Source organism: Protomyctophum parallelum (genome assembly GCF_964188405.1).
Source record: "Protomyctophum parallelum genome assembly, chromosome: 1".
Classification (NCBI taxonomy): domain Eukaryota; kingdom Metazoa; phylum Chordata; class Actinopteri; order Myctophiformes; family Myctophidae; genus Protomyctophum; species Protomyctophum parallelum.
In genome coordinates this window covers 107,648,354-107,675,795 of record NC_139697.1, presented here as the reverse complement: position 1 = coordinate 107,675,795, position 27,442 = coordinate 107,648,354, and the positions used below count along the sequence as shown (strand labels likewise).

At 40.3% G+C, this 27,442-nt stretch overlaps 1 protein-coding gene across 3 annotated transcripts in view; it reads right to left on the bottom strand.

Moving 5' to 3' along the window:
- Positions 1–1,128: 1,128 nt before the first annotated feature.
- Positions 1,129–27,442, bottom strand: part of alg8 (ALG8 alpha-1,3-glucosyltransferase) — a 39,838-nt gene continuing 13,524 nt past the window's right edge. For 2 of the 3 annotated variants that reach the window (XM_083774431.1, XM_083774433.1), the window contains exons 4-13: positions 24,713–24,825; positions 24,248–24,315; positions 23,891–24,020; positions 22,510–22,613; positions 18,598–18,718; positions 14,218–14,357; positions 9,088–9,230; positions 3,547–3,644; positions 3,240–3,312; positions 1,129–1,706 (exon numbers count right to left, since the gene is read on the bottom strand). In XM_083774431.1, coding sequence (XP_083630557.1) covers positions 1,511–1,706; positions 3,240–3,312; positions 3,547–3,644; positions 9,088–9,230; positions 14,218–14,357; positions 18,598–18,718; positions 22,510–22,613; positions 23,891–24,020; positions 24,248–24,315; positions 24,713–24,825 — 1,186 coding nt within the window. In that variant the 3' untranslated portion in view covers positions 1,129–1,510. Of the gene's footprint in view, positions 1,707–3,239; positions 3,313–3,546; positions 3,645–9,087; positions 9,231–14,217; positions 14,358–18,597; positions 18,719–22,509; positions 22,614–23,890; positions 24,021–24,247; positions 24,316–24,712; positions 24,826–26,825; positions 26,848–27,442 lie in introns of those variants that run through there. The other variant, XM_083774432.1, reaches the window with a different exon arrangement.

Genomic DNA, 27,442 nt, shown 5'->3' with positions numbered 1-27,442 from the left:
GGTGACATTGATGACATCACGATGAGGCCAAAATCAGTCGAGCTGTTTCTGAGAGCAATTTCCATTAAAACACCCATATGACATGAAGGCCTGATTGTTCAAAATTGGTTATTTGTGGGGATAGAAAACACACATGGGAGCCCCAAAAACACAAAAGAAATTGAAAAAGTTGAATTTTATGTTATAGGTCCTTTAATTCAAGTGGCATATGCCAAAAATAGGTTTTTTTGTATTTTAGGCCAGGGGCATGTCATGTGGTCTACCTGCACAGCCTTTGTGATCTACAGGTAGATCACGATCTACCTTTTGGGCAGCGCTGATCTAGATATACTAATATTTGGAACTATTGGTCAGTTTAGAGACTGATATTTCACTTTAACCCATTCTGACCTGAGATCAGATTCATACGAGGTTTCCGCCGGACACACACTGGTCTGATGAACCCATTCTGACCTGAGATCAGATTCTAAAAAATGTCAGTCGCTCTTCGATTTTTCAAAAATAGCAGAACCCTACAAGCTCTGAGATCTGCTATTCAAGTAGCATACATGATGCCAACACCAAAATGGGTGCCCGTTCACAATGGGTTAACATGTTTAGTAAACATTATGTCGACTTAACACTGATGTTAAAATATTGAATTAATGATGTTAATAAATCATTATAATTAATTAACATGTTTCCCAGATAAAAGCAACAGTGCAGAAATAACGTCAACAACTCTGAGTTACTCATTTGTTACAAGTTGTATTTAAAAAAACAACAGAAAACCTAGATATTATTAACTCGTCATGTCGTGTTTCCAGCGGGTGTTCAGTAGGGGGCGCTCTAATCCGCAGCCCGTGAATGATTGCACCCAGCCGGCCCATGGCCGAGAACCGGCCAGGCCCAAGCGTAACGGTGACCGTCCCCAGCCGTACTAACTCTGGCACCACCGCTGGTCTCCAGTCTCCCGCACTCCCGACCCGACTACCGCCATGTACCCATCACCCCCCATCTCTCTCCCGTTTCCTGTCAGCCTACTGTCTTCCCTTAAAAATCATAAAAGGCGTAAGCCGCAAAAAAAAAAAAAAAAAAAAAAAAAAGAAATGAACCAGCGATCACAACATGTTTACAATAACCATGAACCATTTATAAAAAAAATCACACCTGTGTGAAGGGAGGGGAGGGGCGCTCTTATCGTCATACGTCATCACATTCAGGCCAATCACTTTTTCTGTCCTCACTTTTTAACACATGCTTCACTGCTTTCATAGAAAGCGACACAACCGACCAGTGGAAACAGCGACCTTGTGCACAGCGGTGCGCGCACGGAATTATAGGCGATCTACATGAACCTATAATCGAGCTTGTAGATCGGCTATTTTGGGTGCACACTAGTAGCCCCGCCGCACAACGAAGTCGAAGTACGAACACAATGGAAACCAAACAAGCTGAACACGATGCAGTGTGGACAGGGTTCGGCCCCAGGCTGCAGTACACAGCGCTAACAGCAGGGGTCAGCGTTTATTTATAGGGTCAGGTACAGCCTTATGAAGCTATAAGTGACTCCCAGGCTGCAGTACACAGACGTCACCAGCAGGGGGATGAAAGGCAGCGTCTGTTGCCACGGCGACAGCGGGTAAACGACCTCACGCAGGATCTCCACGGCAACCAATCCCAGCAGGTAGACAAACTCCAGGGGGCGGAGCAACGGGCCCTGGTTCCTGAGGGGGGGGGGGGGGGGGATTTGAGACATTTGTAAACGGTGCATTTATGTAGCTCTGTTAACGTTTCGGTCTTTCGACCTTCCTCAGGCGAAACGTTCATATTGTGGACATTAAATACAATCACACCTGTGTGAGTGGTGCAACTCTCTGTTTCTGGCACAACAGCGCCCCTACTGGTACTAATAGTCATACTGGTGCATTGTGTGGCAGTGTTGTGCACCTGCTTTGATTGAATACCAAACGACTCGCCCGTTTACCAACTCACCCCAGCGAAAAGTGTTAAAATGAAGTTAACAGTTCATTTAGTATTTCCCTCCCTCTCTGAAATCTGAAATTATCTCGTGTACAGATTTATTCGATTGTATAGTTAGTAGTCGATCTCTATATTGTAAAATTAAGAAAGAATAACAGAGACGGTGACTGCTTAAATCCCCATCAAACAGAGAATAAAATCCTCCTATCCACGTCTAAATCCCTCAACGGCCTGCACCCCCCCCCCATATATAATAATAATAATAAAACTTTATTTGTATAGCACCTTTCATGACATGAAATGCAGCTCAAAGTGCTTTACAGAACAATGGAGAATAAAAAAGAAAAGCAAGGCAACGACATTAAAAAACAAGCAGTAATACAGTGAGGACATGAATAACAAAAAAATAAAAGATCAATTAAAAGCAATGTTGTAGAAGTGGGTCTTGAGCTGAGCTTTAAAAATGTCTACAGAGGCTGCCTGACGAAGGTACAGAGGGAGCTTGTTCCATGCCGACGGCCCGTAGAAGCAAAAAGCTGCTTCCCCATATTTTTTAGTTGCCATTTTTTTAGGCAAAGCGAGCAGGCCAGCAGTGGAAGAACTCATACAGCGTCACAGCGTCTACAGAGCTCTGAGGTCGGCTGACCAGTCACTGCTGACCAGTCACTGCTGACCAGTCACTGCTGACCAGTCACTGCTGACCAGTCACTGCTGACTGTGCCAACAACCCCAACACTGCCCTGAGATTTCCCATATTAGAGCTGCTCAAACCATTGACATTTTTAAGTCCCAACTCAAAACGCACCTTTTTTCCTTGATTTTATAATGCTATATGTTTTTTTTCTATGCTCTGCTTGATGTATTTGTATTCTGCTTTAATGTATTTGTTGTGAAGCACTTTGGTCAACCTTGGTTGTGTTATAATGTGCTATATAAATAAAGGCTGATTTGATAATTCTATATAGCTAAAAAACAGGAAATCATCACAGATTTTATGGGGCCAGTTCCGTCCGTAGGTGCCCTTTGAGAGCGGTTTTGAAGGAGTCAAGGGATTTGCATGTCTTAATGACTGTTGGTAGGGCGTTCCACATTTTGGTGGCATAGGAACAAAATTAATTTAGTCCCTTGGTTTGTGCCGAATTTGGGTTGCACATGGTTCTCAGAGTATTTAGAGTACATACCTGTACATATTACTAGTATCTAGAGTACATACCTGTACAGATTACTAGTATTTAGAGTACATACCTGTACAGATTACTAGTATTTAGAGTACATACCTGTACAGACTACTCAGAGCAGTAATCGAGTACACAGAGTACATCAACATCAGAAGCATTTTGATTGGCAGCTCTGGAAAAAAGAAGAACAATTCACAACCAATCACAGAGGCCGATACTGCACACAATAAAACTGTCCAATCAAGTGCGTGTGCATGTGTTTGTGTGAGCCTGCGTGCGTGCATGTGCATGTGTTTGTGTGAGTGCGTGTGTGTGTGTGTGTGTGCATGTGTTTGTGTGAGTGCGTGTGTGTGTGTGTGTGTGTGTGTGTGTGTGTGTGTGTGTGTGTGTGTGTGTGTGTGTGTACCTGCAGCAGTGTAGATCAGAGGTGACAGAGAATAGTTTCCTGTCGTCGACAACATCAAGAATATCCCAGCATCCTCTCTGTTCTCTACCGCCAGGAGGCTGTCAGACAGACAGACAGACAGACAGACAGACAGACAGACAGACAGACAGACAGACAGACAGACAGACAGACAGACAGACAGACAGACAGACAGACAGACAGACAGACAGACAGACAGACAGACAGACAGACAGGCAGACAGGTTGACTACTGGCCAATCACAACATGTCTTTCCACAGGTAGCGGTGAGGATATAATATATAAGTATATTTATTTACCTTAAAGGCAGTATGGCTATAAGGATATACTAGTATAAATATTTACCTTAATGGCAGTATGGCTATAAGGATATATTAGTATAAATATTTACCTTAAAGGCAGTATGGCTATAAGGATATACTAGGATAAATATTTACCTTAAAGGCAGTATGGCTATAAGGATACACTAGGATACATATTTACCTTAAAGGCAGTATGGCTATAAGGATATACTAGGATAAATATTTACCTTAAAGGCAGTATGGCTATAAGGATATACTAGTATAAATATTTACCTTAAAGGCAGTATGGCTATAAGGATATACTAGTATAAATATTTACCTTAAAGGCAGTATGGCTATAAGGATATACTAGTATAAATATTTACCTTAAAGGCAGTATGGCTATAAGGATATACTAGTATAAATATTACCTTAAAGGCAGTATGGCGATAAGGATATACTAGTATAAATATTTACCTTAAAGGCAGTATGGCTATAAGGATATACTAGTATAAATATTTACCTTAAAGGCAGTATGGCGATAAGGATATACTAGTATAAATATTTACCTTAAAGGCAGTATGGCTATAAGGATATACTAGTATAAATATTTACCTTAAAGGCAGTATGGCTATAAGGATATACTAGTATATTTATTTACCTTAAAGGCAGTATGGCTATAAGGATATACTAGTATAAATATTTACCTTAAAGGCAGTATGGCTATAAGGATATACTAGTATAAATATTTACCTTAAAGGCAGTATGGCTATAAGGATATACTAGTATAAATATTTACCTTAAAGGCAGTATGGCTATAAGGATATACTAGGATAAATATTTACCTTAAAGGCAGTATGGCTATAAGGATATACTAGTATATTTATTTACCTTAAAGGCAGTATGGCTATAAGGATACACTAGTATAAATATTTACCTTAAAGGCAGTATGGCTATAAGGATATACTAGGATAAATATTTACCTTAAAGGCAGTATGGCTATAAGGATATACTAGTATAAATATTTACCTTAAAGGCAGTATGGCTATAAGGATATACTAGTATAAATATTTACCTTAAAGGCAGTATGGCTATAAGGATATACTAGTATAAATATTTACCTTAAAGGCAGTATGGCTATAAGGATATACTAGTATAAATATTTACCTTAAAGGCAGTATGGCTATAAGGATATACTAGTATAAATATTTACCTTAAAGGCAGTATGGCTATAAGGATATACTAGTATAAATATTACCTTAAAGGCAGTATGGCTATAAGGATATACTAGGATAAATATTTACCTTAAAGGTAGTATGGCTATAAGGATACACTAGGATAAATATTTACCTTAAAGGCAGTATGGCTATAAGGATATACTAGTATAAATATTTACCTTAAAGGCAGTATGGCTATAAGGATATACTAGTATAAATATTTACCTTAAAGGCAGTATGGCTATAAGGATATACTAGTATAAATATTTACCTTAAAGGCAGTATGGCTATAAGGATATACTAGTATAAATATTTACCTTAAAGGCAGTATGGCTATAAGGATATACTAGGATAAATATTTACCTTAAAGGCAGTATGGCTATAAGGATATACTAGTATAAATATTTACCTTAAAGGCAGTATGGCGATGAGGATATACTAGTATACATATTTACCTTAAAGGCAGTATGGCTATAAGGATATACTAGTATAAATATTTACCTTAAAGGCAGTATGGCTATAAGGATATACTAGTATAAATATTTACCTTAAAGGCAGTATGGCTATAAGGATATACTAGTATAAATATTTACCTTAAAGGCAGTATGGCTATAAGGATATACTAGTATAAATATTTACCTTAAAGGCAGTATGGCTATAAGGATATACTAGTATAAATATTTACCTTAAAGGCAGTATGGCTATAAGGATATACTAGGATAAATATTGACCTTAAAGGCAGTATGGCTATAAGGATATACTAGTATAAATATTTACCTTAAAGGCAGTATGGCGATAAGGATATACTAGGATAAATATTTACCTTAAAGGCAGTATGGCGATAAGGATATACTAGTATAAATATTTACCTTAAAGGCAGTATGGCTATAAGGATATACTAGGATAAATATTTACCTTAAAGGCAGTATGGCTATAAGGATACACTAGTATAAATATTTACCTTAAAGGCAGTATGGCTATAAGGATACACTAGTATAAATATTTACCTTAAAGGCAGTATGGCTATAAGGATATACTAGGATAAATATTTACCTTAAAGGCAGTATGGCTATAAGGATATACTAGTATAAATATTTACCTTAAAGGCAGTATGGCTATAAGGATATACTAGTATAAATATTTACCTTAAAGGCAGTATGGCTATAAGGATACACTAGTATAAATATTACCTTAAAGGCAGTATGGCTATAAGGATATACTAGGATAAATATTTACCTTAAAGGCAGTATGGCTATAAGGATATACTAGTATAAATATTTACCTTAAAGGCAGTATGGCTATAAGGATATACTAGGATAAATATTTACCTTAAAGGCAGTATGGCTATAAGGATATACTAGTATAAATATTTACCTTAAAGGCAGTATGGCTATAAGGATACACTAGTATAAATATTACCTTAAAGGCAGTATGGCTATAAGGATATACTAGGATAAATATTTACCTTAAAGGCAGTATGGCTATAAGGATATACTAGTATAAATATTTACCTTAAAGGCAGTATGGCTATAAGGATATACTAGGATAAATATTTACCTTAAAGGTAGTATGGCGATGAGGATATACTAGGATAAATATTTACCTTAAAGGCAGTATGGCTATAAGGATATACTAGTATAAATATTTACCTTAAAGGCAGTATGGCGATAAGGATATACTAGTATAAATATTTACCTTAAAGGCAGTATGGCTATAAGGATATACTAGGATAAATATTTACCTTAAACTATAAGGATATACTAGGATAAATATTTACCTTAAAGGCAGTATGGCTATAAGGATATACTAGTATAAATATTTACCTTAAAGGCAGTATGGCTATAAGGATATACTAGTATAAATATTTACCTTAAAGGCAGTATGGCTATAAGGATATACTAGTATAAATATTTACCTTAAAGGCAGTATGGCTATAAGGATACACTAGTATAAATATTACCTTAAAGGCAGTATGGCTATAAGGATATACTAGTATAAATATTTACCTTAAAGGCAGTATGGCTATAAGGATATACTAGTATAAATATTTACCTTAAAGGCAGTATGGCGATGAGGATATACTAGGATAAATATTTACCTTAAAGGCAGTATGGCTATAAGGATACACTAGTATAAATATTACCTTAAAGGCAGTATGGCTATAAGGATATACTAGTATAAATATTTACCTTAAAGGCAGTATGGCTATAAGGATATACTAGTATAAATATTTACCTTAAAGGCAGTATGGCTATAAGGATATACTAGTATAAATATTTACCTTAAAGGCAGTATGGCTATAAGGATATACTAGTATAAATATTTACCTTAAAGGCAGTATGGCTATAAGGATATACTAGTATAAATATTTACCTTAAAGGCAGTATGGCTATAAGGATACACTAGTATAAATATTTACCTTAAAGGCAGTATGGCTATAAGGATATACTAGTATAAATATTTACCTTAAAGGCAGTATGGCTATAAGGATATACTAGTATAAATATTTACCTTAAAGGCAGTATGGCTATAAGGATACACTAGTATAAATATTACCTTAAAGGCAGTATGGCTATAAGGATATACTAGTATAAATATTTACCTTAAAGGCAGTATGGCTATAAGGATATACTAGTATAAATATTTACCTTAAAGGCAGTATGGCTATAAGGATACACTAGTATAAATATTACCTTAAAGGCAGTATGGCTATAAGGATATACTAGTATAAATATTTACCTTAAAGGCAGTATGGCTATAAGGATATACTAGTATAAATATTTACCTTAAAGGCAGTATGGCGATGAGGATATACTAGGATAAATATTTACCTTAAAGGCAGTATGGCTATAAGGATACACTAGTATAAATATTACCTTAAAGGCAGTATGGCTATAAGGATATACTAGTATAAATATTTACCTTAAAGGCAGTATGGCTATAAGGATATACTAGTATAAATATTTACCTTAAAGGCAGTATGGCTATAAGGATATACTAGTATAAATATTTACCTTAAAGGCAGTATGGCTATAAGGATATACTAGTATAAATATTTACCTTAAAGGCAGTATGGCTATAAGGATATACTAGTATAAATATTTACCTTAAAGGCAGTATGGCTATAAGGATACACTAGTATAAATATTTACCTTAAAGGCAGTATGGCTATAAGGATATACTAGTATAAATATTTACCTTAAAGGCAGTATGGCGATAAGGATATACTAGTATAAATATTTACCTTAAAGGCAGTATGGCGATAAGGATATACTAGTATAAATATTTACCTTAAAGGCAGTATGGCTATAAGGATATACTAGGATAAATATTTACCTTAAAGGCAGTATGGCGATAAGGATATACTAGTATAAATATTTACCTTAAAGGCAGTATGGCTATAAGGATATACTAGGATAAATATTTACCTTAAAGGCAGTATGGCGATAAGGATATACTAGTATAAATATTTACCTTAAAGGCAGTATGGCTATAAGAATACACTAGGATAAATATTTACCTTAAAGGCAGTATGGCTATAAGGATACACTAGTATAAATATTTACCTTAAAGGCAGTATGGCTATAAGGATATACTAGTATAAATATTTACCTTAAAGGCAGTATGGCTATAAGGATATACTAGTATAAATATTTACCTTAAAGGCAGTATGGCTATAAGGATATACTAGTATAAATATTACCTTAAAGGCAGTATGGCTATAAGGATATACTAGTATAAATATTTACCTTAAAGGCAGTATGGCTATAAGGATATACTAGTATAAATATTTACCTTAAAGGCAGTATGGCTATAAGGATATACTAGTATAAATATTTACCTTAAAGGCAGTATGGCTATAAGGATATACTAGTATAAATATTTACCTTAAAGGCAGTATGACTATAAGGATATACTAGTATAAATATTTACCTTAAAGGCAGTATGGCTATAAGGATATACTAGGATAAATATTTACCTTAAAGGCAGTATGGCTATAAGGATATACTAGTATAAATATTTACCTTAAAGGCAGTATGGCGATGAGGATAGCCTTCTCGTGGACGTGCCAACCCAACATGAACGAAGCCAACGCACACAGCACCACACAACGCACTAGGCTCCTCCCACCAACGCCTGGCTTCAACCAGGTCCTCAGCACGGCCGGCTGGATACATTAAAACATGCATTAATTATGTGTAAAACAGGTTCATTACATTAAAACCCCAATCGCCCACCGTCCTTTTAACCCATTCTGACCGGGCACCCATTTTGGTGTTAGCATCACGTTATGCTTTATCTATTGAAAAATAGCAGATCTACAAGCTCATATCGCGATACGAGCTTGTAGGTCTGCTACTTTTGAAAAAATCGAAGAACGACTGACATTTCTAGAATCTGAAATCTCGGGTCAGAATGGGTTCATCAGACCAGTGTGTGTCCAGTGGAAAACCTCGTATGAATCTGATCTCAGGTCAGAATGGGTTAATTAGTACCACCCAGCGCCCAGGACGACGTTCTATCCAAAAGACGAAGAGTATTGATATCAGTGATGTCATTGTAGATGTGTAGAGTATTGATATCAGTGATGTAATTGTAGATGTGTAGAGTATTGATATCAGTGATGTCATTGTAGATGTGTGTAGAGTATTGATATCAGTGATGTCATTGTAGATGTGTAGAGTATTGATATCAGTGATGTCATTGTAGATGTGTAGAGCATTGATATCAGTGATGTCATTGTAGATGTGTAGAGTATTGATATCAGTGATGTCATTGTAGATGTGTAGAGTATTGATATCAGTGATGTCACTGTAGATGTGTAGAGTATTGATATCAGTGATGTCATTGTAGATGTGTAGAGTATTGATATCAGTGATGTCATTGTAGATGTGTGTAGAGTATTGATATCAGTGATGTCATTGTAGAGTATTGATATCAGTGATGTCATTGTAGATGTGTAGAGTATTGATATCAGTGATGTCATTGTAGATGTGTAGAGTATTGATATCAGTGATGTCATTGTAGATGTGTAGAGTATTGATATCAGTGATGTCATTGTAGATGTGTAGAGTATTGATATCAGTGATGTCATTGTAGATGTGTAGAGTATTGATATCAGTGATGTCATTGTGGATGTGTAGAGTATTGATATCAGTGATGTCATTGTAGATGTGTAGAGTATTGATATCAGTGATGTCATTGTAGATGTGTAGAGTATTGATATCAGTGATGTAATTGTAGATGTGTAGAGTATTGATATCAGTGATGTAATTGTAGATGTGTAGAGTATTGATATCAGTGATGTCATTGTAGATGTGTAGAGTATTGATATCAGTGATGTCATTGTAGATATGTGTAGAGTATTGATATCAGTGATGTCATTGTAGATGTGTAGAGTATTGATATCAGTGATGTCATTGTAGATGTGTGTAGAGTATTGATATCAGTGATGTCATTGTAGATGTGTAGAGTATTGATATCAGTGATGTCATTGTAGATGTGTAGAGTATTGATATCAGTGATGTCATTGTAGATGTGTGTAGAGTATTGATATCAGTGATGTCATTGTAGATGTGTAGAGTATTGATATCAGTGATGTCATTGTAGATGTGTAGAGTATTGATATCAGTGATGTCATTGTAGATGTGTAGAGTATTGATATCAGTGATGTCATTGTAGATGTGTAGAGTATTGATATCAGTGATGTCATTGTAGATGTGTAGAGTATTGATATCAGTGATGTCATTGTAGATGTGTAGAGTATTGATATCAGTGATGTCATTGTAGATGTGTAGAGTATTGATATCAGTGATGTCATTGTAGATGTGTAGAGTATTGATATCAGTGATGTCATTGTGGATGTGTAGAGTATTGATATCAGTGATGTCATTGTAGATGTGTAGAGTATTGATATCAGTGATGTCATTGTAGATGTGTAGAGTATTGATATCAGTGATGTAATTGTAGATGTGTAGAGTATTGATATCAGTGATGTCATTGTAGATGTGTAGAGTATTGATATCAGTGATGTCATTGTAGATGTGTAGAGTATTGATATCAGTGATGTCATTGTAGATATGTGTAGAGTATTGATATCAGTGATGTCATTGTAGATGTGTAGAGTATTGATATCAGTGATGTCATTGTAGATGTGTGTAGAGTATTGATATCAGTGATGTCATTGTAGATGTGTAGAGTATTGATATCAGTGATGTCATTGTAGATGTGTAGAGTATTGATATCAGTGATGTCATTGTAGATGTGTAGAGTATTGATATCAGTGATGTCATTGTAGATGTGTAGAGTATTGATATCAGTGATGTCATTGTAGATGTGTAGAGTATTGATATCAGTGATGTCATTGTAGATGTGTAGAGTATTGATATCAGTGATGTCATTGTAGATGTGTAGAGTATTGATATCAGTGATGTCATTGTAGATGTGTAGAGTATTGATACCAGTGATGTCATTGTAGATGTGTAGAGTATTGATATCAGTGATGTCATTGTAGATGTGTAGAGTATTGATATCAGTGATGTCATTGTAGATGTGTAGAGTATTGATATCAGTGATGTCATTGTAGATGTGTAGAGTATTGATATCAGTGATGTCATTGTAGATGTGTAGAGTATTGATATCAGTGATGTCATTGTAGATGTGTAGAGTATTGATATCGGTGATGTCATTGTAGATGTGTAGAGTATTGATATCAGTGATGTCATTGTAGATGTGTAGAGTATTGATATCAGTGATGTCATTGTAGATGTGTGTAGAGTATTGATATCAGTGATGTCATTGTAGATGTGTAGAGTATTGATATCAGTGATGTCATTGTAGATGTGTAGAGTATTGATATCGGTGATGTCATTGTAGATGTGTAGAGTATTGATACCAGTGATGTCATTGTAGATGTGTAGAGTATTGATATCAGTGATGTCATTGTAGATGTGTAGAGTATTGATATCAGTGATGTCATTGTAGATGTGTAGAGTATTGATATCAGTGATGTCATTGTAGATGTGTAGAGTATTGATATCGGTGATGTCATTGTAGATGTGTAGAGTATTGATATCAGTGATGTCATTGTAGATGTGTAGAGTATTGATATCAGTGATGTCATTGTAGATGTGTAGAGTATTGATATCAGTGATGTCATTGTAGATGTGTAGAGTATTGATATCAGTGATGTCATTGTAGATGTGTAGAGTATTGATATCAGTGATGTCATTGTAGATGTGTAGAGTATTGATATCAGTGATGTCATTGTAGATATGTGTAGAGTATTGATATCAGTGATGTCATTGTAGATGTGTAGAGTATTGATATCAGTGATGTCATTGTAGATGTGTAGAGTATTGATATCAGTGATGTCATTGTAGATGTGTAGAGTATTGATATCGGTGATGTCATTGTAGATGTGTAGAGTATTGATATCAGTGATGTCATTGTAGATGTGTAGAGTATTGATATCAGTGATGTCATTGTAGATGTGTAGAGTATTGATATCAGTGATGTAATTGTAGATGTGTGTAGAGTATTGATATCAGTGATGTCATTGTAGATGTGTAGAGTATTGATATCAGTGATGTCATTGTAGATGTGTAGAGTATTGATATCAGTGATGTCATTGTAGATGTGTAGAGTATTGATATCAGTGATGTCATTGTAGATGTGTAGAGTATTGATATCAGTGATGTAATGGGTCCCGGGATGCACAGGTGGTCATTCAAATGAGTCCCAAAAAAAATCACACCTGTGTGAAGTGAGTGGTGCAACTCTGTGTGGGGGTTCGCGGGGCGGGGGGGGGGGGGGGGTGGGAACACACCAGGGGACCGGGCCGGTTCCGGCGTGCCGCGCCGCGTCCGAAACGGTTGAGAAATGACAGAGTTACCGTGTGGCCCCTCTACTGTACCCACTAACGTACCCTCTACTGTACCCTCTACTGTAACCTCTACTGTACTGTACTGTACTGTACTGGCACCCCCGAAAGCATACAGTTAATACGTGCGTGTGTGTGTGTGTGTGTGTGTGTGTGTGTGTGTGATATTGTGTTCATCAATGAAATTAGAAAAACTGTTACTATATTTGAAATAGGCTGCCCATTTGATTTGTATATGGACACTTGCTTTACATCCAAACTTATGAAATATCAGCTTCTGGTGGAACGTATTATGGCCTATGGGATATAACTGTCAACTTATTGTCCTTGTATTTGGAAGTCTGGGCCATGTCCATAAACTTGTGCTCAGGGGTCTGCAATTGGGTGGATTGTTAAAAACAAATGCAAAAAAGCTGGCTAAATACTGTTCTGTCTCAGCTACTATGGGCAGTCTGTCTGTCTGGAGAAGGCGTTGTTTCATTTATCCCTAGGTGGCTTAAAAAAAACAAAAAACAAAAAAAAATCCTGTCTAGTAGTGTCAAGTAATAGTATGTAAACAATGTGCTATATATATATTTTTTTTTCTCTTCTTTTCCCTCTGTGTGTTAAGCATGTGCAGCAGCTATATCTGGTTGGACCATATAATGTATAACCTAATTCTGATCAGTGTTTGGGTCTATTGTATTACGCCTCTTGTGCAGATCCAAATAAAATAATTCAAATGTGTGTGTGTGTGTGTGTGTGCGTGCGTGTGTGTGTGCATTAGGTTGCGCACAGATGGTGAAAAACAACCATGCTGTTTTCTTGCTCACACCCAAACTCACCAGCATACACAGTATGGTGACAGAGGTCAGAGGTCAAACTCACCAGTATAGCCCCCAGGGTACACAGTATGGTGACAGAGGTCAGAGGTCAAACTCACCAGTATAGCCCCCAGGGTACACAGTATGGTGACGGAGGTGAAAGGTGAAAGGTCAAACTCACCAGTATAGCCCCCAGGGTACACAGGATGGTGACAGAGGTCAGAGGTCAAACTCACCAGTATAGCCCCCAGGGTACACAGTATGGTGACAGAGGTCAGAGGTCAAACTCACCAGTATAGCCCCCAGGGTACACAGTATGGTGACAGAGGTCAGAGGTCAAACTCACCAGTATAGCCCCCAGGGTACACAGTATGGTGACGGAGGTGAAAGGTGAAAGGTCAAACTCACCAGTATAGCCCCCAGGGTACACAGTATGGTGACAGAGGTGAAAGGTGAAAGGTCAAACTCACCAGTATAGCCCCCAGGGTACACAGTATGGTGACAGAGGGACTGACGGACGGGAGGACAGAGTGCTGGAACTCCTGGACCAAACCTCCGGTCATGGAGGCTTTGGGGAGACTGGAGGAGTCTAACAGACCCACACGCACACCTGGAAATAACACATCATATTATGGAGGCTTTGGGGAGACTGGAGGAGTCTAACAGACCCACACGCACACCTGGAAATAACACATCATATGTGATGAGTTCTCTTTCTTCATCTATACCAGGGCTGGAAATAACACATCATATGTGATAAGTTCTCTTTCTGGTGCCCACACTTTTTAGACTTGAGATTTACTTTCAAAATGGGCAGCTCAACCAGATCTACCCACCAAAAAAAGAAATATATATAGGCCTATTATCCCATTGCTGAAAATAGTTACATATTAGACAAACACACTTGGAATGGGAAATAGAGGGGGAAATGAAAGTTTTAAAAAAGTAAAAAAAAAGAAAAGGAAATAACTTTGTAATACTGACGTTTGTGCGAAACAAAGTATTGCATTTTGGGTTTAAGCTTCCTTTTTTGTCTGATTAATGTCCTAAGCCAGGTTTGTATAATGTTCTAGTTTACGTGGCACAGAGTCTCACCAGAACTCACACAGCAATTCTATTGTTATTATTTTAATTAGCTAAATTGTGATTGTCTAAATATACTCAATTTGGTGTGAAACTGTAAATAGGTACTTTGTATATACTTTCTGTCCTTATGCCCCTTTGGCATAATTATGTACTTTATGATTTGCATATACTTTTTGTTTTTGTCCTGTTATCGTACCGTCAACGCATTTGGGATTATGGTTGATTTCATGAATGTCTTGAAAAAGCTGTTACAGAAGAAGGGTGTTCCCGTGTCATATGTTGTGCCCATGTGTCATAAGTTCATGTATTGTCCATGTCTTTTTCTGCTTAATAAAAAAAATATTGAAACACAGAACAGGTCAGCTCCATATATGGAGATCTAACAATTTACAATTTACAATGTAGGCATTTAGCAGACGCTCTTAATCCAGAGCGACTTACATTAAGCAAGAACAAAAAAGCATGGGAATACATCACATAAAAACATTTATCAAGAAACATGCGTAAGCTAAGAAAGTAACAGTGGAATATCTATATAATGAAACTATACATATAAACTATACATATATACTACGATTATGTACTATGACGTGCTATGACTACATACAATCTAAGGGTTTGAGGTTTGAGGGTTAGGTGTGTGTGTGTGTGTGTGTTTTTTAACTAATAGCTGAATATAGGAGGGGCTAAAAGACATAAAGACATCTCCGGGTGTAATTATGAAGACGTGTGGGGCCGTCCTCGGCATCCTACGTGTTAACATTGTGTGACTGACGAGTCCTAATGAAAGCACGTATCATGAAATGTATTTTTTCTGGCCTATTACCTCCTAGGCTTAATCAGAACCCGTATTTATGCAACTGATAACAGGTTAGCTCAATGTGGTGCAGCAGATGGTCACGGGTTATATTGCTAACGTTGATACATTCTGGAAAGTCCAACGCCTATACAGGGACAACGTACATCTAAGCAAGGAAGGTCTACAAGCCCTGCAGGCCACAAACATCTCCAGCCATCTCACTGACCCCAACCATTGACGCCAGCCAAACAGATATACAGTGATACCCATGCCCATACAGGTTATGATTAAGCACAGAGCCACCACAATCATCACGAACAGCTATTAAAAGCAACCCGATCCACATCAAGTGTCAGAAGCCAACTATTAGTAACACAGAGAAAAACAAAATCACAAAAATGGCTTTATGGAATGTCAGAGCACTAACAAACATTGTTGTTTTTGGCAGCAAATTTCTATTTTAGTTTAGTCATAGTCTTTGGACTGAAACACATTTTAGTCACCTGGAATGTCTTAGTGTTAGTCTAGCTTTAGTCGACTAAATGTCATAATATTTTAGTCGACTAAATCTGCAGTTGATTTAGTCGACTAAAATGTATTTTGGCTGGTCTTGATGCCGTCATAATGAGTGTTTTTACACTTGCTGAAAATAGCCGATCTACAAGCTCACAGCTTGTAGATCAGCTATTTTCAGCATGCAACCAAGCGTAAAATGACTTATACTGGATCTCTTGTCCACTAGTCCCTTCCTAACATTTAGTCTAGTTTTTATTTGTAGACGAAATTGTCAGTATATTTAGTCTCAGTTTTAGTCATCATAGCTTAGTTTTCATTTAGTTTCCATTTGTTTTTTTCAGTGAAAACATTTTTCGTCTTAGTTTTAGTCGACGAAAACAACACTGCTAACAAACAAGTCTCACTTCATCAATACATGTATTACTAGTCAGAGCATAGATGTCAACATTGCTCATAACTGAATCCTCACTAGGAACAAATAGAACAGCCCTTATAGAGGCGTGCCCTGTACAGGAATTGCCATTCTTTCTGCAGATTATATTATATGCACTGAGACTGACCTGGGTAAATTCAACTCATTTGAATATTTAGCCCTTATAGTTAGAGCAGAGATACCAACACTGATTTTAACAATCTACAGGCCTCCCAAAAACCTACATATATTTCTCTCAGAATTCCCACATCTGCTGGCCACCATTAAACACCAAACATCATAATATAAATGGAGATTTTAATATACACTCAATAATGAGGCAGATTCGGCCCAGGCCGTAGCGTAACGGTCTGGGCACCGGACTGGTAATCCAGTCGCAGTGTGCCGCGGGTTCGACTCCCGGACCCGACACGGCCTTTACTGCATGTCTTCCCCCCATCTCTCTCCCGTTTCCTGTCAGCCTACTGTCTGTCCCTTAAAAAATCAATAAAAGGCGTAAGCCGCAAAAAAATATCTTAAAAAAAATAAATAATGAGGCAGATTCAAAAGCTAGAGAATTTTACAAATCTTCTGGAAGGTTTTGACCTCACCCAACGTATCACCGGAGCCACCCATGGACTTGGCAACGCGTTAGATTTAATCATTTCAAAGGGCATACAAATAGAACATATCTCAATATCAGAAAATACACTCTCCGACCATCATTGCATATTTTTTGATCGTGTGCTACCAACAGTTAACCTGACGCTGCCAGATCCAAGAAGCTTGCTACACAAATTTGTTTCACAGCTTATTGGGATCTGGGATCGCGGAAGCAAATTCGATGACGGGGCTGTTCCTTTTTTTCAAGATACTTGGTAGATGATTGGATGGGACCGTCTGCCCACCGTGTGGGCGTGCAAACACAACCAATCATATTGACGTGTCTATATAGCTTCACATCCGGTTTCGCACATATCCCGCCCTTAGCTCACGCTGATTGGTTCGGTACGGAATGGATTTTTGTCAGCTCAACTCCCTGAGAGATCCCAGATGAGTGCTGTGTTGGGGAACATGGTTACCCAATACCGCCCCCATCTGGCAGCGTCAGGTTAACCAACAGTTAGGATCGCAGAGGAACCCATAATTAAAAAGAGAACAATAAATCAGGCAGCAGAACTCAAATTAGCTGATATTTTTTATTTTTCACCCCTGTGTCAATCATCTAATGTGATCCTGGGCTCTACACACCCTCCGCCAACCTGGGGAGAGCAACGGACTTGAACTCATGCTTCGTTCATGCTTGAGTGTCCAAGTTGCTCCTTTACACCTGGCAGGGGGGAGTTTCCCTGGTTGGACGTAGCGCGTGGAAGGAACACGTTATTCCAACCAGTTCCTTTCCCCTCCATCAGGCGCCCCGGCTGGCCAGGGGGAGGCAGTTTAGAGACCAGGATTACTGCATGTTTTTTGTGAGGGTACCTACCCTAGGGGACACGGGGAGAACATGCAAACTCCACACAGAAAGGCCCTTTCGCCAACCCCGCCTTCGGGTATGGGCACTGATGACGCGGAGGAGGAAACACGCCGCCAGCACCCACAGCGTCCCGAGCGGGAATCGAACCCAGGACCTTCTAGCTGCGAGGCGACAGCACTGCTGATATTATGAACTCAATGTGCCCCACCACCGAGGGTGGACGACTGGAGGACATGATGAATGAATTCAATGATAAACTAAGCTGCACGTTTAACACAGTGGCCCCACTTAAAGATAAAAAGAAAACGCAAAAGAACCATGGAAAAATGATCACATTCACGAACTAAAGAGAGCATGCAGAACAGCAGAAAGGAAATGGAGAAAAACGAAACTGGAAATTCATATTTTTTAAAGAAACCATGATTACATACAATAACGGTATAGGAGATCATCTTATCCAGTATGAGTAGGTAGGTACAGTACTAAAGTATATCTCACCCAGCGTAAGGAGCATCTTGTCCAGTAGATACAGTAGGTAGGTACAGTACTAAAGTATATCTCACCCAGCGTAAGGAGCATCTTGTCCACCACGTTGTACACGGCCCAGGCGTTGGGCGCCCAGTAGGCGTGGCACAGACCTCTCTTAAAGGGGAAGAGTCTGGACAACACCTGCGACATCTGGCCCTAAAGGGCAAAGGTCAAATCACAAGTATTAGTCTGGAAAACACCACCACACGCGTGTGTGTGTGTGTGTGCGTGCGTGTGCGTGTGTGTGTGTGCGTGTGCGTGTGCGCGTGTGCGTGCGTGTGTGTGTGTGTGCGTGCGTGTGTGTGTGTGCGTGCGTGTGTGTGCGTGCGTGCGTGTGTGTGCGTGCGTGCGTATGGGGTTCCAACCGTATCATATTTCCCACCTCCGTGTTACTCACCCGCGTACTTTCATACTTGCGCAGCGCACCTCCGCATAGAGACGTGTTGTGTAGTTTCTCATTGACACAGAATTGAAAGTAGACGTGCACGTGTGCACGCATGGCGCGCGCACGTGCACGCGCGCACGTGTACGTGCGTGTACGCGTGCACGCATACTTTCCATTACCGCACGCATAAATGTAATTGATAATTTGGGTTTTGTTTTTCTTCACACGAGCACAGGACACGGCCACAGAGCTGCGCAGGTAAAACTACACGTGGTAGATTTGATGCTGTTCACGTCAGCGCGTGCATGCTCGTGTGACATGTGACACGATCACATGATAACAGGTATGTTATTGATACTGCTACAAGATGCGCGATTGGGACTGTGAACGTATAGCCGCGTCGTGTACATTAACCCATTCTGACCTGAGATCAGATTCATACAAGGTTTCCGCCGGACACACACTGGTCTGTTGAACCCATTCTGACCTGAGATCAGATTCCAAAAAATGTCAGTCGTTCTTCGATTTTTCTAAAAATAGCAGACCTACAAGCTCGTAAAAAACTGAGTGCCCTCCAACCCCACAAGGCCACTGGCCATGACAATATCCCCTCCAAATTTCTCAGAGACTCAGCCTTTTCCATAGCTCCAGTCATCACCCACATAGTTAACCTCTCCATCAAACAGGGACAGGTCCCCCAAGATTTTAAACTGGCCAAAGTAACCCCCTTGTACAAAAAAGGGAGTAAATTAGAACCCGGCAACTACCGCCCTATTTCTATTCTAAGCTCCATCTCGAAAGTGATGGAAAAAATAGTCTATGAACAGGTTGAAAAGTATCTTGCCACTAATAAATTGCTGTACGAGTTCCAATCTGGTTTCAGAACATCCCACTCCACTGACACATGCCTCCTCTATTTGAGCGACCACATCAAACACGAGGTGGACGCTGGAAAATACTGCGGCATGGTCATGCTGGACCTCCAAAAGGCTTTTGACACCGTGAACCACTCCATACTGGTTAACAAGCTTAAAGCTATTGGTTTTGATAGCACATCAGTGAGCTGGATGCAATCCTACCTGGAGGGGAGAGAACAGATGGTGGAGGTGAACGGAACACTGTCCCCTCCCCTCCCAGTGAGCTGTGGCGTCCCACAAGGAAGCATACTAGGGCCTTTACTGTTCCTAATATATGTTAACGACATGACTTCAGCTTGTGACTGCAGCTTGTTCCTGTTCGCAGATGACTCAGCACTGCTGGTCTCGGACAGGAACAAACTGCAGGTTGAAAAGACCCTCAGCTCTGAACTCGGTAGAATCTGCACCTGGCTCGCTGATAACAAACTATCCTTACACCTGGGAAAAACTGAATCCATCCTCTTCGGATCAAATAGTAATCTCAGCAAGGCAGATGGCTTCTTGGTTAGAGTGGGTGACAATATTATCACACGAAAAGATCAAATTACCTACCTAGGTTCCATCCTGGAGGCCAATCTTTCCGGTGATAAGATGGCCACCAACGTAATCAAAAAAGTCAATCAAAGAACAAGATTCCTTTACAGGATCTCCTCACTGGTCAGCAAAAACACCTTGAAGACCTTAACAGGAGCCCTCGTACAAGGTTTCTTTGACTATGCATCCACCTCTTGGTACCACAGCACCTCAAAGGCCCTTAAAACAAGGCTCCAGACCTCCCAAAACAAACTGGTCAGGCTCCTACTTGGCCTCACCCCCCGAACCCACCTCACCCCTGCCCACTTTGACTGGCTGGGATGGCTTAGGGTCGACGACAGAGTACAGCATCTTGCAATGGGTCTGGTCCACAAGATTCGATACACCACCAAGATACCCATGTACCTGTCTAAATACTTCCTTAATGTAAACGAAGTCCACACCCACAACACCAGAGGGAGTGCAACAAACCATGTACAACCCAGATTCGGCACAAACAAGGGACTAAATTCTTTTCGCTCCTATGCCACCAAAATGTGGAACGCCCTACCAACAGTCATTAAGACATGTGAATCCCTTGACTCCTTCAAAACCGCTCTCAAAGGGCACCTACGGATGGCTGCAATTCGAAACTGGCCTCTGTAAAATCTGAATCCCCCCCACCCCCCCACCCCATTTTCCCTCACTGTATATTGTATCTTTTCCCTTTTTTGCTTCCCATATGATGAATTTAGCTACATAGAAATGTCTATTTGTATGTCTCTAAATGTTTGTATGTCTTTAAATGTTTTGATGAATTGAACAATGTGGACCCTGTTGTAAACAAGTGTAATGCTTAATTGGGTCGTCCACTCACAGTTGACAGTCTTTGTATTGAGTTTGTGCTTAAAATGTACTGTAAATTCTACAAACTGTTAATAAATATTTCAATCAATCAATCAATCAATGACCTGTCCCTGTTTTTTTCCTACATTATGATCATTTTCCCATCCTGTAATCAAGTGTTGCATATTTGATCAGAGTTTCATACACTATAGGTGAGAAATGCAGCTTTGCGCCTGGAAACTATATCTATCCGATTGTTCATGTTTTTATATCACTGTTAATAACTGATCATTGTTGCATCAACTGCACCACATCACCAGCGAGCAAAGGCTCTGTATGCTGCTCCAATACTAAATAATATCAGCCTGCTGTAGTCCAGAACTCCAGGTCCACCAGATGTTTGTAGGCTGTATTAGTGCTGAATTAATTGCGGACCTATACAGAGAAAGGGTGGATAATGCGTGGCGTGCATGCCCATGTGAAACTATTCTCGTGCGTAAAGTTAGTCTGACAGCGCTGAGCGCACGCCACAGAGAGAGAGAGAGAGAGAGAGAGAGAGAGGCAGAGAGAGAGAGAGAGAGAGACAGAGAGAGAGAGAGAGGCAGAGAGAGACAGAGAGAGAGGCAGAGAGAGAGAGAGAGAGAGAGAGAGAGAGAGAGAGAGAGAGAGAGAGAGAGAGAGAGAGAGAGAGAGAGAGACACAGAGAGAGAGAGAGAGACAGAGAGAGAGAGAGAGAGAGAGATGTATTGCATTTAATGCAGTATCATTTGCAGCTGTGCATATATGATCAAATAAGCAACATATTCTCAGTGAAAATGTGTTGAAATAAGCGGCGATGCACAGTATTAGGCTATAGCCTGCTAAATAATAGGCTTATTTAATAGTGTAGCCTACTACTGTCTATACTGCTTATGCTTATTAATTAAATGATCAACGGATCCCTGCGCTTCACGGTTATTTTTTACTATAGCAACGGGCGGGCGGGCAAGAGAGAGAGAGAGAGAGAGAGGGACAGAGAGATCGTTTCGTGCAAACGTTTATTTTATTAAAATAAAATAAATAAAAGCATGTGTATAATAACGTGTATGTGTCTGTGCATGACACGCGCACGCACGCACGCACGTGTGATTCTAATCTACACGCTCACATGACACGGGGTAAGGGAAATATACTATTATTATGGTACTGTTGGAACGCCATAGCGTGCGTGTGTGTGCGTGCGTGCGTGCGTGTGTGTGTGTGCGTGTGTGTGCGTGTGTGTGCGTGAGCGTGTGTGCGTACGTTACCATAGCGATGAAGGGACCAAAGGACACGGCGGTGACAGAGAGGACGATGGTTGCCAAGGCAACGAGACGGACAGGACTGAAGTTCTTCCATCTGATACTGGAGTCTGGAATAATAATAATAATAATAATCAATTTCAATATACCGCTAACTAAGATATTCGATAAAAGATCATATTTCTTTTAACACTCCACACGTCCCAGACTCTTCTCCCTTCTCTAAAACACCCTGGACAACGCTCCACACGTCCTAGACTCTTCTCCCTCCTCTGAAACACCCTGGACAACGCTCCACACGTCCTAGTCTTCTCCCTTCTCTAAAACACCCTGGACAACGCTCCACACGTCCTAGTCTTCTCCCTTCTCTAAAACACCCTGGACAACGCTCCACACGTCCTAGACTCTTCTCCCTTCTCTAAAACACCCTGGACAACGCTCCACACGTCCTAGTCTTCTCCCTTCTCTAAAACACCCTGGACAACGCTCCACACGTCCTAGACTCTTCTCCCTTCTCTAAAACACCCTGGACAATGCTCCACACGTCCTAGACTCTTTTCAATTCTCTAAAACACCCTGGACAACGCTCCACACGTCCTAGACTCTTCTCCCTTCTCTAAAACAACCTGGACAACGCTCCACACGTCCTAGACTTTTCTCCCTTCTCTAAAACACCCTGGACAACGCTCCACGCATCCTAGACTCTTCTCCCTTCTCTAAAACACCCTGGACAACGCTCCACGCATCCTAGACTCTTCTCCCTTCTCTAAAACACCCTGAACAACGCTCCACACGTCCCAGACTCTTCTCCCTTCTCTAAAACACCCTGGACAACGCTCCACACGTCCCAGACTCTTCTCCCTTCTCTAAGACACCCTGGGCAACGCTCCACACGTCCTAGACTCTTCTAAAACACCCTGGACAACGCTCCACACGTCCTAGACTCTTCTCCCTTCTCTAAAACACCCTGGACAACGCTCCACACGTCCTAGTCTTCTCCCTTCTCTAAAACACCATGGACAACGCTCCACACGTCCTAGTCTTCTCCCTTCTCTAAAACAACCTGGACAACGCTCCACACGTCCTAGACTCTTCTCCCTTCTCTAAAACACCCTGGACAACGCTCCACACGTCCCAGACTCTTCTAAAACACCCTGGACAACGCTCCACACGTCCCAGACTCTTCTCCCTTCTCTAAAACACCATGGACAACGCTCCACACGTCCCAGACTCCTCTAAAACACCCTGGACAACGCTCCACACGTCCCAGACTCTTTTAAAACACAGTACACAGTACACAGCAGTACAACAGTAGTACAACAGTAGTACACAGCAGTACAACAGTAGTACAGTAGTAGTAATAGTACACAGTAGATAAAGGACTAACCCGTGTTGTTTTCGGAGGTGAAACAGTAAGATCTCAGCAGGTAGATTCCGTAGGCGGGGCTTATGTACAGGTAGATGTGTTTGAGGTTTAACAGCACGGTGAAGAACAGCGCCCCCTCTAGGTGACGGGACTGTTCACATGCACGCACACACAGGCAGGCACACACACACACACACACACACACACACACACACACACACACACACACACACACACAATTTTTTTTAATAAAGTATAGATATTATAAATATTTCAAAAAAACAGGCATAATGTTCAAACATGTCGTTTCTTCACCGAAAACTCCCATTTGAGTTTCTAAATGATATTAAATAATACATGAATTAAATAAAATGTCACCTGTAAATGTCTGGCCAGAGAAAGCAGCAGGAAACCAAATAACATCCCGTTGTACTGGAAATGAATGTCTGATAATATGTTAAACATTATAATAACATTAATGACAACATGTTAAACATTATAACGTTGTTACAGTTCTCTGCCCTTTCAATTAGTAACGCCCAGCGCCCGGGACGAATATTGATCAGAAGGACGGAGATTATTGATATCAAAACCGATTGCATCGCTCCACAGGCTGGGAGCGTCGCTCCACAGGCTGGGAGCGTCGCTCCACAGGCTGGGAGCGTCGCTCCACAGGCTGGGAGCGTCGCTCCACAGGCTGGGAGCGTCGCTCCAGAGGCTGGGAGCGTCGCTCCACAGGCTGGAAGCGTCGCTCCACAGGCTGGGAGCGTCACTCCACAGGCTGGGAGCATTAACGTCTAACAATATGTTAAAGACAGACAGAAGTATAGATAGTAAGGATACGGTCTAGTATCAACAGTCCACAGTTCCACATCAGAAGGACAGACAGGATGAAGGACGGTCTGGACAGAATGTCCTTGTTGGAAACACTGTTGTCCTTGATGCTCCTACAACACCTACACACACACACACACACACACACGCACACACGCACACACACACAAGCACGCACACAAGCACGCACACACACACAGGCATGCACGCGCGCACACACCAAAAGTACAAAATCGAGTGTTGGTATGAACATAATACTTACAGTACTGAACATAGAAGTCGTTGTTATGCAGAAACAACTATGTTTCAATATAATTCTTATTCTAGCTTTAGTTACGAATCTCTTCTTCGATGGAGGACGAGGCCGGAGCGACGGAAGGGTTAGTATGACAGGGGTTCTCAACCTGTGGGTCCTAGGACAGGGGTTCTCAACCTGTGGGTCCTAGGACAGGGGTTCTCAACCCATGGCCAAAGTATTTCCGGGGGTCCCCAGAGGGGCTCCCTAGCCATATGCCCAAATATGGATGAGTGACGTCAAATTACTGACATAGTTTGTCTTGGCCAAATGGCCAATCAGATGGTGTGTCAATATGACGTAATCATGCAATGACGTCACAACCGTGCAATTGTTCTTTAAAAAGCCTTGTCCGATACACTAAACATCAGTTAGTGACTTGCAACGAGGAAACCGAGCTGCCTTCATCCTAACAAGTTAATCTGTAAACTAGTTGTCAACACTCGTTGACGGTGGAGCTGCTGTGTGAAATGTTTCACTGGACGATACATCTGGAAGGAGAACATAGGGAGGACCAGGCTGCTGTGGTGGTCGGACACGAGATCTACTGCTTTGGAGGAGACGTAAACCAGAGGGAAAGAGATCGCATTGAAGTACACGTCTTAAATACAGTGTCTTTATTCTGGAGGAAGTTGACCCCAGTGACCCCTGGAACAGGAGAACGTCACCTTGAGGTTCCCTCCAGGCGCTACGGCCACACAGCTGTGCTGATAGAATATACCGTCTACCTCTGGGGAGGGTATAATTACTACAAAGGGAAGTACTGTAAGAATGTGCTTCAAGCATTTGATGTCGACGCCCACATATGGTTCAAACCACAGGTTTCTGGGACTGTCCCAGAGGGGAGGATGCACCACTCAACCTGTGCCTTTAGGAAGGTCATGTTTATCCATGGAGGATGGACTGGGAATAGATGCTACAGTAATGACATCTACAAGATGGACACCACCACGATGGTCTGGGCTTTAATTAACACCAGAGGAACTCTACCTCCTGCTACAGACCGTCACTCTGCTACCATCATCGGGACAAAGATGTTTGTATTTGGGGGCTATGGGAGGGGTCAGAACCACAACACCATCAGAGTGTTTGACACAGATATCAACCACTGGCTGGACACACCTTCTGCACAGCTTGTTCCAGAAGAACGTTTTGATCATTCAGCCTTTACCTACAATGGAGAGCTGTACATATTTGGTGGCCGTGGCACGAGATACCAGACCTTAAATGATGTGTGGAAATTCAGTCCAGAGACCTTCTCCTGGAAGAAGGTTGAGCCCAAGGGGAAACACCCACATGGGATGACTAAGATGTGCTGTTGCATGGTGGGAGATCGTATCATCCTCTTTGGAGCATACCACAGACCAGGTGACCTGTATGTCTTAGACTTCAGTCCTAGCCTCAAGACATTATGCAAGCTGGCAGTTATTCAGTACGGTCTGGATCAGTCTGAACTCCCACACAACATCAGGTGGGAACTGGCAGCCATGACTACCAACAGCAGCTGAGAAAATAACATAGTGCTCTAAACAAGCAAACAACTAATAAAATAAAATAAATTAAACAGTGACTAAATGACATAATGCCATGGAGAATGATGTGTCAAGTTCAGCTCCTGTCTCGGCTGCTTTGTTAACAGAAGCTATGTTTAGCTCTCTGCAGAGCCACATACGTACACGTGTGGTGAGAGAAGAAGAGTGAAACAAACGTTTTTTCTCAAAGACATAAAGAACCAGGATGGACGTCAAAATTTAAAATATAAATGCTTCCGTCATACAGTCTGGAGCAACAGAAGCTCTGTAATAGTATTATGGTATTTATACTCACTCTCTAACAGAGTACATAAAGAGTACATCAGTAGTAATAGTATAATAGTATTTATACTCACTCTCTAACAGAGTACATCAGTAGTAATAGTATAATAGTATTTATACTCACTCTCTAACAGAGTACATCAGTAGTAACAGTATTATGGTATTTATACTCACTCTCTAACAGAGTACATCAGTAGTAATAGTATAATAGTATTTATACTCACTCTCTAACAGAGTACATCAGTAGTAACAGTATTATGGTATTTATACTCACTCTCTAACAGAGTACATCAGTAGTAATGGTATTTATACTCACTCTCTAACAGAGTACATCAGTAGTAATAGTATTATAGTATTTATACTCACTCTCTAACAGAGTACATCAGTAGTAATAGTATTTATACTCACTCTCTAACAGAGTACATCAGTAGTAATAGTATAATAGTATTTATACTCACTCTCTAACAGAGTACATAAAGAGTACATCAGTAGTAATAGTATAATAGTATTTATACTCACTCTCTAACAGAGTACATCAGTAGTAATAGTATAATAGTATTTATACTCACTCTCTAACAGAGTACATCAGTAGTAACAGTATTATGGTATTTATACTCACTCTCTAACAGA